Raw genomic sequence first — 16,972 nt, 5'->3', positions numbered from 1 at the left:
AGATGGCATTGAAGAAGCCTGTATAACCCAGTCAGGCATTTAACAAACCTGAGCAAGAGTTAATAGTCATGACTCACTAGCTACCCTGACTCACCCAGAAATAAGCAGAGTGCCGTAAAGACTGCAGGGACTTTGGAAAATGTGTCTGAGCCTATTTTGGCACTTCTGCTTCCAATATGTCTACATCTCAGGATTGATGTTCAGGAAATAATCACACTGTGCTCTATTTCTACCTTTTAAGCTATAGTTTTAAATCTAAAATGTTCTTAAGTTTAAAAGGCCAACTTTTTTGACTTCTGACAAAACGGCCTTGCATTGAAAATGGAATGGAACGGAAGCATCATTAAAGCTATAAATGCATCAAATCCAAACTGTGTCCAGCCAAGCTGTCCTATCATTTCCAAATGATCACTTCCCTTCTCCTGGTAGAGGAAAAACTCTTCACCAGCAATATCCTGCCCGACCCATCTCCCCAGTCAAGCCCAGACTAGCCCCAGAAATTAAATTCCACAAAAGCCACTTAGTTACCCAATTCTGCATTTTATGTAATCCAAGCCTGTTTTTTCAGAATCAGACAAAACTTGCACCCAAGGAAGAGAATGAGTGAGAATATAAGTAATTGGACTGAAGATCCCTTATTTCTTCAGAGAAGCCAGGTGTTCTGGTTCAGTGGGGCCTTTTAAAATTGGTCACACTGTAATTTTCTTCCTTCCTAACCTCGTAATGTAAAGACGGTTAGTGTAAGGGTAATTATTACGATAGCTTCATAATGAGCAATGGCCATTCTTTTCTCTTGGACATTATATATAGACAGACTCCCAGTTTTGAGACAGGAAATGATCTGGTTTATAGTAATGTACTAACCACTTTCTTTTACCTTTTTCTTTCTAAAAGTAACCTACTTTAATGGAATTATTAACTCACTATTTTCCTCAATAATTTTGTTTCCCAGGCCTGATCCCTCAGAACGATATCATCCTGCTTATACTTTTAACCCTTCTATCCCCATTATTTTTTGATGTACAGAGTTCTCCTAATTCTCAATATGTCTGAAAACTTTCAACAAATAGGTGGAAAAATGAACTCCTGCCAATTACTGAAGTTTGACTGTAACAGTCATTCTGTTAACATCCTCAGCAAGCTGTCAATTAGCATTCCTTCTACACTTGCATGCCTCACAGACTCCTTTTTCATGTTAATTAGCACTTGCATTTCACCATATACAATGGGGGAATCATATTATACACTCTATTTCAGGCAGGGAGATTGATAGGGTTCACCAGAGACAGGGAGCGCTTAGACACTGAAAAACAAAGATGCTTGGTTTTTACATTGGGCTCCGACAAAGACCGATAATATGACGACATTTGAAGATGAGGCTGAACGCGATTGGTCCCGTAAAGGATCATGCATCCACCTGGCTGTTCCTGGCTGTGGGTCTTGACATTATGAGCTTCCTAAGCAATGGCAGCAATGTCTCATGATAGTGATTTTCCCCGAAACCAGGGCATAAGTCCGGTTAAAGAGGACCTCCTGGGAAACAGCAAGATTCTTTTTACCACTGTTGTCCAAAAAAAAATTAACCTTACTATCAATCAATTAACGGGATTTGTTAATCACTTTCTGTGTACACAGCATTACAGTAAGAGCTTGGGAGCGTACAATACAACAGAGTTGGCAGACACGTGCCCTTCCCACAGTGACCTTTCTGTCCAGGGGATTTCCGGTCAAGTCTACAGTCTACTATCTGGAATGCAACACTATAAAGTTCTACTTGGTTAAAATCAAAGTTTAGCCCACACAAATCAGTGTGACAAGACCTACATCTCAGTATTTTTGCACAATAAACAAATCTAAACCAGACTGCAAGTCCAAGGAATAAAGTACTTCAACATAGACTGGAAGATTTTTATTTGAACAAGATACTGAATTGAAGTAATGCTTGAATTGTGCTACCAAAAATGCAATGCCGGCTCTCACCTCCCTTTTAGAATCTGACATAAGATGAACAAAGCAACTTTTCTCCAAGGCTACTTTTGTAAAGTAGTTCCACCATGCAGTAGATTCAATCTTTCCCCTTAATATTAAAAGGAATCTGCAGATCTTCTGCATTTCTTTATTTCTGACAAAGCCATCGAATAAACAGTTTGCAAAGAAAGTCAGATCAGTTCAGTTCAAGGAATTCACGGTTAAGGGAACAGTTATAAATGCTTCTTGACTGAGAGAATCCATCTGAGCCCTTTTTACTTTCAGTGTCCCCCATGGGTATTAAGAATAAAAGGTCCAGGTACGATATTCTACCCCATTTAATCTGCCACATGCACCCAAGATCAAGGAATGAAGGGCAGTCACATCCTCTGGAACCATTTTTGAAAGTCCTTGACCAATTGCTAATAATAATAATAGTGGCATATGTTACGTGCTTACTATGTGTCAAGTACTGTACTAGAGACAAGATAATCATGCCCGATCACATCCCTGTCCCAAATGGGGTTCACAGTCTAATGGGGAGAGAGAAGAGGTACTTAATTCCCAATTTACAGAGCAGGAAATCGAGACAGAGAGAAGTCAAGTGACTGGGCAAAGGCTACACTGTAGGCACAAGGCAGAGCTGGGATTAGAACTCTGGTCCTCTGGCACCCAGGCCCAGACTTTTTTACATTAGCCATGGAGCATCTCTCATTGATAAGATTCTACTTAATCACTGAGAAGGCGAACAAGTAACACAACTGTAGATACAGAGAAGCAGCATGGCCTAGTGGATAGAGCATGGGCCTGCTAGTGAGAAGGACCTGGGTTCTAATCCTGCCTCCATCACTTGTCTCCTATGTGACCTTGGGCAAGTCCCTTCACTTCTCTGTGCCTCACTTACCTCATCTGTAAAACGGGGATTAAGATTTTGAGCCCCATGTGGAACAGGGACTGTGTCCATCCTGCTTATCTTGTATCTACCCCAATGTTTAGAATGGTACCTGGCACATAGTAGGCGCTTAACTAATACCATAAAAAAACTGTAAAATGTTTATTTCAGTTCTTTACCCTATGGTAAGTTTGTACTATGTCTACTATAGATAAAATGGATTTCAGTAGAGAACTGAGAAAACTGTTTTTTCTACTAAATCAAAATCGGTCAAAGACTCCCGAAACACAGGAATAATTTCTACAGTCCAAATATGGAGGCTAAAGCACATCTTGCAAAACACAAAACTAAGCACTACATAGGAAAGCAATACTTAGGCCACATAGGCCACTGGAATATGAAACCAAATCCAAACGATAAAGAAACGTCTCAATTACTTACATGTCGGTTTTGCGGTTGGAGGGAACTTGGTCCGTGTAATAGCCAATATTATGAAAATGATTACCGGCCATAAAATCAGAACAAGCGACCAGAGCTGTAAAATAATAATAGGAAATGTTATTTACGTCACTGGAGTTTGATCAGAAAATGGAGTCATATGTGCTCTGTTATTTCCATTCAGTGTAGGTGATTGTCTGCCTCAGTGATACATTATGCATTACATTACATATAGAATAAATTATAACTTTAGAAGAGGGACTATGATGCAAGCTGATTTTATAGTCAGGGGCAGGGTGGTATTCTATTGAGGTTAAATGTCTATTATTTCAGTGATAAGAAAAATTCTATTAATAATAATAATTGTGGTATTTGTTAAATGCTTACTATGTGCCAGACACTGTACTAAGCACTGGGTTGGATCCAAGCAAATTGGGTTGGACTCAGTCCTTGTCCCACACGGGGTTTACAATCTTAATCCCCATTTTACAGATGAGGTAACTGAGGCACAGAGAAGTGAAGTGAGTTGCCCAAGGGCACACAATGGACAGGTGAAGGAGTCAGGATTAGAACCCAGATCCTTCTGACTCCCAGGCCTATATTCTAAAATAATTTAATAAAGGTTTGTAAGGAGCATAGGAAGAAAAAGAAATACACTGGAATGACACAAACTGGTCATTTGGCCACAATTCATAAAAGTAAACACAAAGCTTTGTCGTCCACGTTCTGCTTTCAATCTGGGATTCAGATCATACCCTTTCTCTTCCCCTACTCTCCTTCCCCATTTTCCAGACTGGGCATCACTATGGCTGGCTGGATGATCCACTTTTCTCACGTGAACATCGTGGCCAATCTTCACAACCTCACACTGGTGGGCTAACCATGAGGCCTTGAATAAGGGGACCAGTTGTCACAAATGGGGAGGGATGACTGCGGTGTTTGGGCTTCTGTCCTGAAACCTGAAAGGTCACCCATGAAAATCCTCCTCAGGCCAGAGTGGTAATCCAAGAAACCTGCTTGGCCCCAGCATCAAGGTAGGGGCCTGAGGGTGGTGGAGGAGGTTACTGGCTGCTGAAGATATGGAAGAGAGGTGGCTACTTTGTGATACCAGCTGAACTAACACTTCCAGCCACAGAAGTAGTTTCTGACATGACGGCAAGCACCGTCACCTGGCCTGGTCAGCAACTTCAATTAGTGGAAGGGCCAGTTTGGGTGTAGCCAGGGGAATTGTTTGGCTGTCTTTGCCATGGTGGCTACCGTCCCTAGCCACTCCCTCCTGACCCAGAGAAGAGGGTCTCGGCAGGATGTGGCAGTAGATTTCAGCAGCACCAAGAGCCCTCCAGCCTGGTTTAACCATTGGGATTATGTGGCAGTAATTGGAATCTGATGGTAGTGGACAGCATGGGTCAAAGGGGGATAGTAATAATGATGATAACGATTATGGTATTTGTTAAGTGCTTACTAGGTGTCAGGAACTGTTCTAACCGCTGGGGTGGATACAAGCAAATCAGGATAGACGCAGTCCTTGTCCCATGTTGAGCTCCCAATCTCAATCCCCACTTTACAGATGAGGTAACTGAGGCCCAGAGAAGTGAAGTGAAGGTCACCCAGCAGACAAGCGGCGGAGCCAGGACAAGAACCTAGGTCCTCTATCTCCCAGGTCTGTGCTCTACCCATTAAGCCAAACAGTAAGCAGCATCAGAAGAGGAGAAAAGTCCCATATTTCTCTCCTGATTCCTTGCTTCTCCTTTCCCTTTTTCATTCCCCGGCTTCTTTTCCCTTTCTTCTATTTACTTCTTGTTCCTCCTCACCCTTCCCTCTTTCTTTTCTCCTCCCTCACTTTTCCCCTTCCTCCCTCCCAATCTGGTCCTCCCTGATCTTCCTCCTTTGCCTTGTCTCCCTAGAGCCCCCAGTCTCATTGATTACCCTGGTTTTGTCAAAATACTAATAATAGTAATTATTAAGTGCTTACTGTGTGCAAAACTCCATGCTAAGCCTTGGGATAGGAATAATAAATCAGATCAGTCTCACAGTCTAAGGAGCAGGAGAGCAGATCATTGAATCCCCACTTTACAGAGAAGTTCAGTGACTTGCCCAAAGTCAAACAGTGTGTGGTCTAGTGTGTGGAAAGCCTGATTAGAACATTAACAAATCCTCCATACTTAGCCACATCTGGCCTCGCGAAGGAAGGACGGGACTGGAAAGCTAGAGACCTCCATTCAAAACTCAACTCTGTACTGAACTGCTAAGTAACCTCAGGCAAGTCATCAAAACTCTCTGGGTCTTAGTTTCCTCGTCCATAATATGATGATGATAAGCCCTACCTCTCCTTTCCTCACAGGGATGCTGTGGATAAAATAAGATAATTGATGTCAAGCACATGAATAAAATAATTCCAGATGGTATTGTTACTAAAGCTGTTCGTTTCAGAAGGGCCAAAGTCTAAAAATGCATGATTGTTCTCATTTATTTTCTGATTTAGCTAATGAAGAAGGATTTCCCATCAAAGACTGATGTCTTTTTTAAAAATGAGGAATATAAAATGTATTCTGCATTCTATATTGTATCATTTGTTCTCTTTTAAATACCCTCATGGTCTCAAATCTAATAATAATAAAATCATTGTGGTATTTATGTCCTTTCTAAGTTCCAAGCACTCTGCTAAGTGTTGGAGTAGATACAATTCAACCAGTGTAGACACAGTCCCCATCTTACATGGGGCTCACCGTGCAAGGTAGGAAAGGAGGACCTATATTTCATTTTTCAAAATAGTATTTGTTAAGCAGGTGGCTATGTTCCAACTGGAATATTCATCCAAACTCTGGTCTAGTATAAACAGTTAGGGAATTGCCAAAAAATAGAAAATCAGTCTTTGGGTTGAATTAGAGTCCCTAATTGATTTTGTTAACTTTTGCTTGGTTTAGTAGCTTGGTGGAGTGGATTCAGAAGGTCATGAATTCTAATCCCAGTTCCGCACTTGTCTGCTGTGCATCCTTGAGCAAGTCACTTCACTTCTCTGTGCATCTCAATTACCTCATCTGTAAAATGGGAATTACGACTGTGAGCCCCATATGGTACAAAGACTCTGTCCAATCTGATTTACTTGCATCCACCCCAGTGCTTAGTTAAGTGCCTGGCACATAGTAAGCGCTTAACAAAAAAACACTATTGCTATTATTTTAGACCAACTTGGAAACATAAACTCATTAGGATATGAAGTGTCAGTGGCCCTCATTTTTTCCAGGTGCTGTCCAAACTAACCCCTCACCAGAAAGCTTTGTATCATGAGATTGTCCCTCAGGATTTTTCAGGTCAGGAAAACCTGGAGGGTATTCACGCGCAAAAGATATTGTGCAGATAATGAGGGCCAAAATCTCTACTATTCTGATCTTGCAAATGCCAAGGTTGCAAACTGAGGCACAAAGTCAACTGTAAAAAAAAATACCTTTTTCATAGAAGCATTGCTCTCAGGGAAGCCCACTTTATTTGGAAATCCTTTTTGAGAGTTTAGTTCAGCTTGTTAAATTGAAATCGATATACTTCAGAGGAAGGGTGTAGAGACTGGCCTAAAATATAGGCTGACTTTAGCACGTTTGCATGGAAAGGTTAAAAAGTCTCCTTAGGTTGAAGCTATTGCTTCAATTTCCCCATACGATCCCAATGACATAGATGTTTGGAACACTTATTTTGAAGGGGAGAGTGGAGAGAGTTTTAAATTTTTCCTAGGTTCCTGAACCATAATGATATCTTTAAGGCATGAGAGCTAAATGGTCTTGTTGGTATTGGTTTGTCCTTGATGCTTTTGCATATCTATACAGTTCCAGTGTGGGATTCCGAAACTTCAGCCCTCCATCACTGAGTTTTCGGCATTTCTCTTTGAAGCAAGGATCTGAGAAAAGATAGAAGAATAAAGAACAAAAGTAGAGAAGGAAAAGGAAAAGACAAAGAGGAAAGAATCCCTGCTGTATAATTTTGGAGGTGCCACAAGATCAGGTTAGTCATGGCATCATTGGGTCAGATCCATAGTCCATCCATCCATCCACCCCAGGACTCTGTCTCCCTCCAACAGTAGTGATAGAACACTTCCCAGAACAACTCGATGTAGCCCGCCTCGTGATGTACCCAACCTCATAGTTAAAGATGAACCCTCCAGTGCCTCTATCTGTCCACTCGACAATCACTTCACTTTGGGAAAAGCAACGTGGCCTAGTGAAAAAGGTAGAGACTTGGGAGTCAGAGGACTTGGGTTCTAATCCCTGCTCTGCCAGTTGCCTTCTGTGTGACCCTGGGCAAGTCACCTAACTTCCCTGTGCCTCAGTCTCCTCATCTACAAAATGGGGATTCAATATCTGTTCTCCCTCCTATTCAGACTGTGAGTACTCCATGTGGGGCAGGAACCTGAGGCTGTTCTGGTTAACTTGTATCTAATACAGTGCTCAGTTCATTGCAAAATAATAATAATTGTAATAATATTAATGGTATTTGTTAATAACTTACTATGTGTCAAGCATTGTACTAAGCACTGGGGTAGATTCAAGATAATCAGGTCTCATGTGGGGTTCACAGTCTAAGTATTCATTCATTCATTCAATTGTATTTATTGAACACTTACTGTGTGCAGAGCACTGTACTAAGCGCTTGGGAAGTACAAGTCGGCAACAGATAGAGACAATCCCTATCCAACCATGGGCTCACAGTCTAGAAGGGGGAAACAGACAACAAAACCAAACATGTAGACAAGAGAACAGGAATTGAGTCCCTATTTTGCAGATGAGTTAACGCACAATACGTTAAGTGACTTGGCTAAGGTCATACAGCTGGTAAGCAATAGACATGGGATTAGAACTCGAGTCCTTTGATTCCCAGGACCCTGCTCTTTCTACTAGGACCACATAGCTTCCCCTGCTGCTTGGCACATAGAAAGTACTTAACAAATTGCACTATTATTATTTTCACTAGGATTCTCTCAATTTCCATGCCCCGGCAAATAGTACTCTCTGATCTCCCTTAGCTCTCATATGTCTCTCCCCTCTCACAACAAGATAATAATAATAATAATTGTGGTGCATGTTAAATGCTTACTATGTGCCAAGCAATGTCCTAAGCGCTGGGGTAGATGCAAGGTAATCAGGCCGTCCCACGTGGGGCTCACAGTCTTAATCCCCATTTTACAGATGAGGTAACTGAGGCACAGAGAAGTAAAGTGCCTTGCCCAAGATCACACAGCAGACAAGTGGTGGAGTCAGGAAAAGAACCTATGTCCTCTGACTCCCAACCCCATGCTCTTTCCACTAAGCAACGCCCTCTATTATTTTGAGGACATTTTCAAAGACGAGGTTAGTAGAGATTTTCTTGGCCCTAGACAGCTGCAGTGTTTACGGGGTTCACCATGTACAAGGTAAAATAATTCTGTCAATACTTAGAAGTCACAGTGGAATGGGAGTGGGGACTCCTGGGGTTGGGGCTGAAAACCAAGAAAGAAGGCGGAAAGATTGAGCCAGAAACTAAAGGGAAGAGACAGAGAAAAAGCAGAACAAAGAAGGATAGGAATATAATAATAATAATGTGTTTACTACAGTGCCAAGCACTCAGTACAGTGCTCTGCATATGGTAAATGCTCAATAAATACCACTGATTGAATAACTGTGGGATATGTTAAACCCTTACTGTGTTCAAAGCACAGCACTAAGCTCTGGGGTAGATGCAAAACAATCAGAATAGGCATAGTACCTGACCCACATGGGGGTCACAGTCTAAGGAGGAGGGAGAACAGGCATTGACTACCCATTTTACAAATGAGGAATCTGAGGCTCAGAGAAGTTAAGAGATTTGCCAATGGTCACACAGCAGGCAAGTGGCAAAGAAAGCAAGAGGGACAGAGAGAGAAAAGAGACAGAGGAAAATGAAGAGATGGAAGACAGACAGCAGGAGAGAATCCACAAACTCAAGCCCAGATATGTAGTCCTGAATACACACACACACGCACACACACACACACACACACAGAGTCTGTGAATTATATTTATTGAGCACTTACATTGTGTAGAGCACTGTACTAAGGGCTTAGGAGAGTATACTACAGAAATATAACAGATATATTCCCTGCCCACAATGAGGGGTCTAGATGGGGAGAGCCCTCGTGCTGCTGCCACCACCACTCAGACCTCTCCTATAGTGTCCACCTCACAGGTTGTGCCAGGGAATTTCTTGACAAGACTGAAACTCAGAATGGAAGCACTGGAAGCATCCAGGAGACAGCCTTAGAAATGCCAGACCAGCCACGCTGGTGGCAATGACAGCAGTAGAGGAAGGCCTAAGCAATCTCTCTGCCTGTCTTCCATTTCCCAGCTACGAGCACAACCACCACCATTTCCTCAGTGATCCTTATCCCCTCCCACCACGCCAACCAGAAGCTGAAATTTAACCAGTCCCTCTTTTTGGGTGGGGGCAAGGGACCCCCAAACTGTGTGACTCTTCCGCCCGAAGTGGGTCATCGCACCTCTCTAATTTAGACAGACGTCGGAGAGTAGCTGAGCCTGGCCATGATCAGCATGGATGAGTCCAGATGAAACAGTATCAAGATCTGGTGGTGCCCATACGACGGGGGCATGAGCTATGGCAGGGGGACAGCCATGTTGGCAGCAGACCCAATATAGCTTGAGGCAGAAGGAGCAGGAGACCTGTTGAGATCTCCAGCTCTGGCTGCCAGTCTCCCCCAAGGCTTCTATAGGTCCAGTCAGTCAATCAATTAATCATATTTATTGAGCACTTGTCCTAAGAACAGAACAGTGCAACAGACACAATCCCTGCCCAAGGCATAAGTTTACGTTCCTGTTGCTCTTCTTTACTGGGAGAAGAGAGAAGGAAGTGGTGAACAGAAGACCTAGCAATTGAAAGCAATCAACCAAAATCCATCTCTCATTTATGTAGTCGATTAGGATAGCACAGGCTCTCCTCTGCATCTCTGAGGAGCCTCCTTCCTGACCTACCTAACACCACCTCAGTGGGAAAGAGAAAAGGAATCAGAGAGCAGAGCTTCTGCAAAACCTCTGAACTTCAATCTATCGCATTACCGACCTGTGCCCACATCCTCCCCCTGGTCTGTAACTCCCTCCCCCTTCACATATGTCAGACCACCTCTTTTCCTACTGACTTAAATAATATTTGATCATTCTGACTGGGCCTGGTCTCTTTAACTTGGATGGAAGGTAAATAATTTAGAGTCCTAGATCTGTGTCTTTGGCCTTTGTTCTTCGGACTAGGCCATGAACTCACGTTGTGGGGCTCAGTTGGTTTGGAACAGTGCCTAGCTCTGGAACAGAATATTTCATTGGATGAATTAGCTAATAATAAATTAACCTTGAAACTACCTGCTATTAATGATTCAGTTCTGGGTGATCTCCTGAGTCTTCTCCATAAGGGTTCTGCTAGGCCCAACTACTCAGTTTGGTAGATGCCCCATCTTCAACCACTTTAATTCCTATCCCTCCAGATGAGCTGAAGTTGAGTGTTTCACCAAGACTTCGGCCTACTTACATTTGCTGCCTACCTACATTTGTATATTACTGTCTGTCTCCCTCTCCATACTATAAGCCCATTACGGTCAGGAAACATGTCTACTGACTCTATTATACTGTATTCTCCCAAGAGCTTAGTATAGTGTTCTGCGCACAGCAGCCAATGAACATGATTCATTGATTGATTGATTTGTTCCCTTACCTGAGCCAAACCAAAATTTCAAACAGACCTCACTTGTGCTGAGCAACCTGCCATCTCCATTACTCCATTCTAACTCCCTTTATAAAACACATCTATTTGACAAATGAAACAGTGCAAGTTAATTTTACCTGACATTGCTGGTTTCCTTTTTCTTGATCTTAATAATAAAAATGATCACAATAATGATGATGATAATAATAGTAATAATAGTAGTTGTTAAGCACTTCCTATGTGCCAAGAAGTGTATTAAGTTCTGAAGTAGAGAAAAGATAATCAGGTCTGTCACAGTTCCTGTCCTACATGGCTTCCCGTCTGAGTAGGAGGGAGAACAGGTCCCCATTTTACAGATGAGGAAACAGGCACAGAAAACTAAGTGACTTGTCCAAGGTCGTACACCAACCAGGTGGCAGAACTGAGATTAGAAGACAGGTCCTCTGACTGCCAGTGCTGCTCACATTTTGCATCTGTTGACCCTGTGAATAATTGCCTCTGTTTTCCCTAGTCTACTCTTGCTTTTTTCATTATTATCCTCTTCCTGGTTTCTTTTTTTTGACTATTGACACATGGATTCCAAACCCTGGGACACCTCAAAACAATTCAAGAAGGGAACAGATGGGGAATAAGGTTTTTTGAAGAACTGTTTCCAAATGTGATTTGGAGGTTCATTATCTCAAGGAGAAGACTTGATCTATTCTGTTTCCCAGCTTATTCTTCATTCCTGATTTCATTCTGTCCATGTTCTCTAGCACATTTATTTCACAACTATCATTAGATTTTGTTCTATCTTTAACCTGCCCTTCATAGCCAGTTTCCATTTGTCTCTTAACCCATTGTCTCCCATTTCCTTTCAGCAATCTCCACTTCCCCAGCTACCTCCCCATTTTCTAAATCCAAATGCCTTCTCTCCTCATTTTCCTGCCTCCACTCAATTCTCCAATGCTTAATCGCAAGTTTTCTAAATGGTATTTGTTAAGCACTTACTTTGTGCCAGTACTAAGCACTAGGATGGATACAAGCTAATCAGGTTGGACACAGCACATGTCACACATGGGGCTCACGGTCTTAATTCCTATTTTACAGATGAGGCACAGAAAAGTAAAGGGACTTGTCCAAGATCACATAGCAGACAAATGATGGAGCTGGAATAAGAATCCTGGTCCTTCTGACTCTCAGGACTGTGCTCTATCCACTAGGCCATGCTGTCTTCTTCTTCATTCTCCTACCCAGAAGCACTATCAAATCTCCTTGCTCCCCATGCCCACATTCACAAACACAATCAAACACTCTTCCTACCAACCCTTGCCCAACCTCTGAAGACTGTTTTAGTAGTGTTTCCTAACTACAGCTCTAAACTGAAGTTTTAAAACTGTCAATTTCCCACTGAAACACCCATCAAAGGTATCCTGGATCCCTCATAATGAATGGAAAGACACAAAAGAAAATCTGATCTCAGTTTCTCAGACAGCAATGTTTTGGGTTTTAAATCTTTGCCATTTAGGTGTTGTAAAGTCCTATCTGTCTCTAAGGACATTGACTCTTACAAATCCCTTATACTACACTAGTGACTGCCCCTAGCTCCATTTCAAATAATCATCTTTCAACCTTTTGAACTACAAGCGCAACATGCTCCACCTGTCAAATTTCCCTGCTGCTACATGTTCTCCTGGGGGATTAATTTGGTTCATGGTGAAGACTGGAAACTACACTTTCATGTTCAGACTAATGAAAAAAAAATCCCCTACATTTCTTGGTTCCCTGATAGCCTTGCCCAATTATTCATTCCCACAGTTTCAAGTCAGTCCTGTCCTTTCCCAATCTCCCTCTCAAGGCTCAGGCCCCTCCCAGTGAGAAGTCCATCTTTCTCTCTTGTGACTAATATATCTACTTTTGAGCACCTAAGTAATATGTGGTGAGGCATCTTAAAATGTGTAGGGATAGATTCGGCACCTAAAAAAATATTTGATGGGGTGGAACACATGCTATTTACATGCTATCTTGGCTTTTCAAAGATAAAAAATACTTGTGCTAGTAAATATTCTTGCTACTGAAAATTTGTAAACCTTTTACTTGTTTGGCCTACAAAGAGTCCACGGTTCGAGTTTCCCTGGTTTTCCAACCTTCTTCTGCATGTGATATTTAAATTGTAGAGGGCCAGTCCCCGCCCAATCTCCCTGGATACTATCTGTCGAGAATCTAATAACCTGCCATGTAATTTGAAAAATCCCAACAACATCTATGTAAGAACAGAGCAGGATTTTGCAATGATCCCAGCAAGAGAGAGAGACTGTGCCAAACATGGCTCAATGTGTGCCAGTGCTTCTGGTCTGTGGATTCTGCTCTCTGTCTTCCAAACATCTTACCCTACGAGCTTCAATTCTCATTCCACTAGTTTCCTTGTGCCTCTGGTCTCCCTACGAAGTTTCATCCCCTTCTGCACTTCCTTGACCATTCTTCTCTGCCTGCAAGAATTTCCTTTCACCTCTTTCCATCTCGCTCCATTCCCTGTTAGAACCAAAGGTTTCACAGAACAAAAGTCAAAGATTCTCAGATCCCTAGACACTCACGAGGCATAGCCTGTTCTTGGCAAGCCAATTTGGAATACTAATGATTTTGGTTGTCTGTTGAAAGATCAGTTGCTTTTTCTTATAGCAAGTTCTGGCTTGTCCCTCAACTGCAGGTGGATGGAACAATGCATTCTGCAGCACTCAGTGCAACCTTTGGAGAAATCTTCAATACACTTTTCCTTTTACTTCCTGTATTTTACGACCACCTAGATGTTTCTTTTCCTCTCATCGCTCTACTCACCGGTTGCCTCTTGACTCCCAGCCAATTTTTCCAGACCAGGATCCGAAGTTGATGGAACTGTGAAGCCATCTTTCGAGCCTCTAGATGAGAAGATTCCTTTCCTATTCCCCTGGCAGTCAGGAAGGAAAAGCCGATCCTCAGCCCAACAACAACTTACAGGTTGGAGCAGGTAAAGATCTTCTCACGGCATAGCTTTTGTGGGGTGGAAATTCTCAGTCCAATTTGCTCTGCTTTACTCTCTCTTCCTGACTCTAGCTGACAGAAATCCTCAACAGCCTGTACCTCCAGAAAGGTGGACCCAAAACCAGCAGTGTGCACACCTTTGGTTTATTTTAAATATCCAATTGCTGTTGGTGGCATTCTCTTCAGACTTCCAACGAGAGAATGAGTGTCATTCAGATAATGTGGCGCTGTAAAAAACAAAAAGCAAAACACAACTCCTCCTCTCCATGAAATTAGCTGCCAATCCACACCTTAGAGAACGTGTCACCTGCATAAGAGGCGTCATAGGAATTAGGTGGGACTCCTGCCAAGCCAGTATGACTCGTCTTGCATTTTCTTCCCATCCTTTACCACAGCTGCCTGCCAGCCTAGAAGAGACATGGCACTGAAACCACTTCCTACAGCTGGTTCCAGGGGCACCTTTTGGCCTGTAGGGTTTGAAATGGAATGAAATCCCAAAGACAAATCCATTCACAGTTAAGCCAGAAAAAAACACTCCGGATCACAATCTCTCAAAGCCAGCAAGGGTTGTGGTCCTTTGTGATATGTGTTCTTCTGCCATTTGTGGGGAAATATTTCTGTTATTTGAGTAGGGAGGGGAATTTCTCCTCAGGTGCCTGTCTGGGCTCTTCCTCAACATGTGGAATGTGGAAAAAATGTCACAAGATTTCAAAGATGCCACCATTATCAACAACTTCATGAAGAGAGGCAAGAGAGCTGATGACAGAAACTAACAAGGTTCTTGCTGCCCCCCATTGCTAGCAAAATCCCAGCCAAGCATCTTTCTGGGTCATCTCTGAAGAAACTATAAACCACAGCCTCCCAGAATCATGGTGTATCATCCAGCCATGTAGGAGATGAGTGAAAATGATCTTTCCTGTCTTTCAGGTTCAAGTGAAGTACATCAACAAGATCCCCGAGGTTTTAGTCTACCCCAAAGTATTTGATATCATGGACAGAATTGGACTCTGGCAACTGTTAAATAGTTACAACAGTGATACCAATTATCGTACTTCTTTAGCGCTTATTATGTGCCAAACACTGTACTAAATGCTGGGGTAGATACAAAAGAATCAGGTTGGACACAGGCCCTGTCCCTCATGGGGCTCTGAGCTGAAGAAGCAGCATACCCTTAGTGTAAAGTGCAAGGGCCCAGGAGTCATAGAACCTGAGTTCTAATCCTGGCTCTACCAATTGCTTTCTATGTGACCTTTGGCAAATCATGTGACTTCTCTGTGCCTCAGTTACCTCATCTGTAAAATGGGGATTAAATACTCCTCCCTCCAATTTAGACTGTGGGACAGGGACTGTGGCCAAACTAACTAAGTTGTATTTACCCCAGCACTTAAAACAGCAACTGACTCATAACTGCTTAACAAAAACCAAAAAAAAAAAATACTGCAGGATTTAATCCCCAATTTTCAGATGAGGTAACTGAAGCATAGAGAAGTTAAGTGACTTTCCCAAAGTCACAAAACAGACAAGTGGCAGGCCTTTGAATTAGATCCCAGGTCCTGTGATTCCCAGACCTGCACTCCTTCCACTAGGCCTCACTACTTCCCAATTAAACAAGTTTGGATGCTCTAAAAAGTATTAAAGAACCAAAGACTGTTCCACGATGATATGACTGACAATGCCAGAATTATAGGGAATCTATCTTATCCTTTCCCCCATCCCTAATGGAGCTAAGCTGCATTTTGTACAGTTCAACATATTCTCCGTGGAAATCCTTGAGGATTGGAAGCTGGTACCAAAATAATAATGTTCCAAGAAATTCTGCCAATTCAACATATAGAGAGCAGCCCTTAAAGTTGATAAATCAATATTATGAAGGCTTCTAAACACTGATGATTGTGCCCTTGAAGAATTGACACCAGAGGACACTCAGGTGATTATACACTGCTTCATGGAGTCTACAAAGTGATAACGGCTTTACAGGCAGAAAACGAACAGGCAGCATCTGTTGAATGCCTCATACAAAACAAAGATCTCCACTGAATGCTGTCCCTGAATTTCATTACTAAGGTAGTGCACGGTTCAAAGAAGTAGAGAATCAAAACAATAAAGCCCTTATGCCCAATGTGAGATTGAAAGATAGATCAAATGTAATGGAGACTCAAACCCCAGAACAAACTGAAAATCTATAATAATAATAACAATAATAATGGCATTTGTTAAGCGCTTACTATGTGTAAAGCACTGTTCTAAGGTCTGGGGAGATTACAAGGTGATCAGGTTGTCCCACAGGGGGACCTCACAGTCTTCATCCCCATTTTACAGATGAGGTAACTGAGGCACAGAGAAGTTAAGTGACTCATCCAAAGTCACACAGATGACACTTGCCAGAGCTGGGATTCGAACCCATGACCTCTGACTCCAAAGCCCAGGCTCTTTCCACTGGGCCACGCTGCTTCTCATAGCAATTCTCCAACCCCCTGGCTCTCAACGCTCTCCGCTACTCTCCCATCCTTCCCAGCAGTATCCTCAGAGGAGATCGCCTCCCTCCTCTCAAGTGCTATTCGGGCCACCTGTGCTTCTGACCCCATTCCCTCTCATCTCATGAAATCTCTCGCTCCATCCCTTCTCCCCTCCTTAACTTCCATCTTCAACCGCTCACTCTCCACTGGTTCCTTCCCCTCTGCCTTCAAACATGCCCACGTCTCTCCCATCCTAAAAAAAACCCTCTCTTGACCCCACCTCACCTTCTAGTTTTCGCCCTATCTCCCTCCTACCATTCCTTTCCAAACTCCTTGAATGAGTCATCTACGTGCACTTCCTCGAATTCCTCAACGCCAACTCTCTCCTCGACCCCCTCCAATCTGGCTTCTGTCCCCTACATTCCACGGAAACTGCCCTCTCAAAGGTCACCAATGACCTCCTGCTTGCCAAATAATAATAATAATAATAATAGCATTTATTAAGCACTTA

General features: G+C 42.7%; 1 protein-coding gene across 1 annotated transcript in view; it reads right to left on the bottom strand.

The window, feature by feature from the left end:
- Positions 1-13,891, bottom strand: part of ABCA12 (ATP binding cassette subfamily A member 12) — a 222,070-nt gene extending 208,179 nt beyond the window's left edge. Inside the window, exons 1-2 of the mRNA XM_038748802.1 lie at positions 13,823-13,891; positions 3,302-3,395 (exon numbers count right to left, since the gene is read on the bottom strand). Coding sequence (XP_038604730.1) covers positions 3,302-3,395; positions 13,823-13,891 — 163 coding nt within the window. The remainder of the gene's footprint in view (positions 1-3,301; positions 3,396-13,822) is intronic.
- Between the last annotated feature and the right edge of the window lie 3,081 nt (positions 13,892-16,972).

This window comes from Tachyglossus aculeatus, chromosome 7 (assembly GCF_015852505.1).
Source record: "Tachyglossus aculeatus isolate mTacAcu1 chromosome 7, mTacAcu1.pri, whole genome shotgun sequence".
NCBI classification, from domain to species: Eukaryota; Metazoa; Chordata; class Mammalia; order Monotremata; family Tachyglossidae; genus Tachyglossus; species Tachyglossus aculeatus.
Note: the sequence above shows the minus strand (reverse complement) of the source record. Positions and strands in the feature narration are given on the sequence as shown.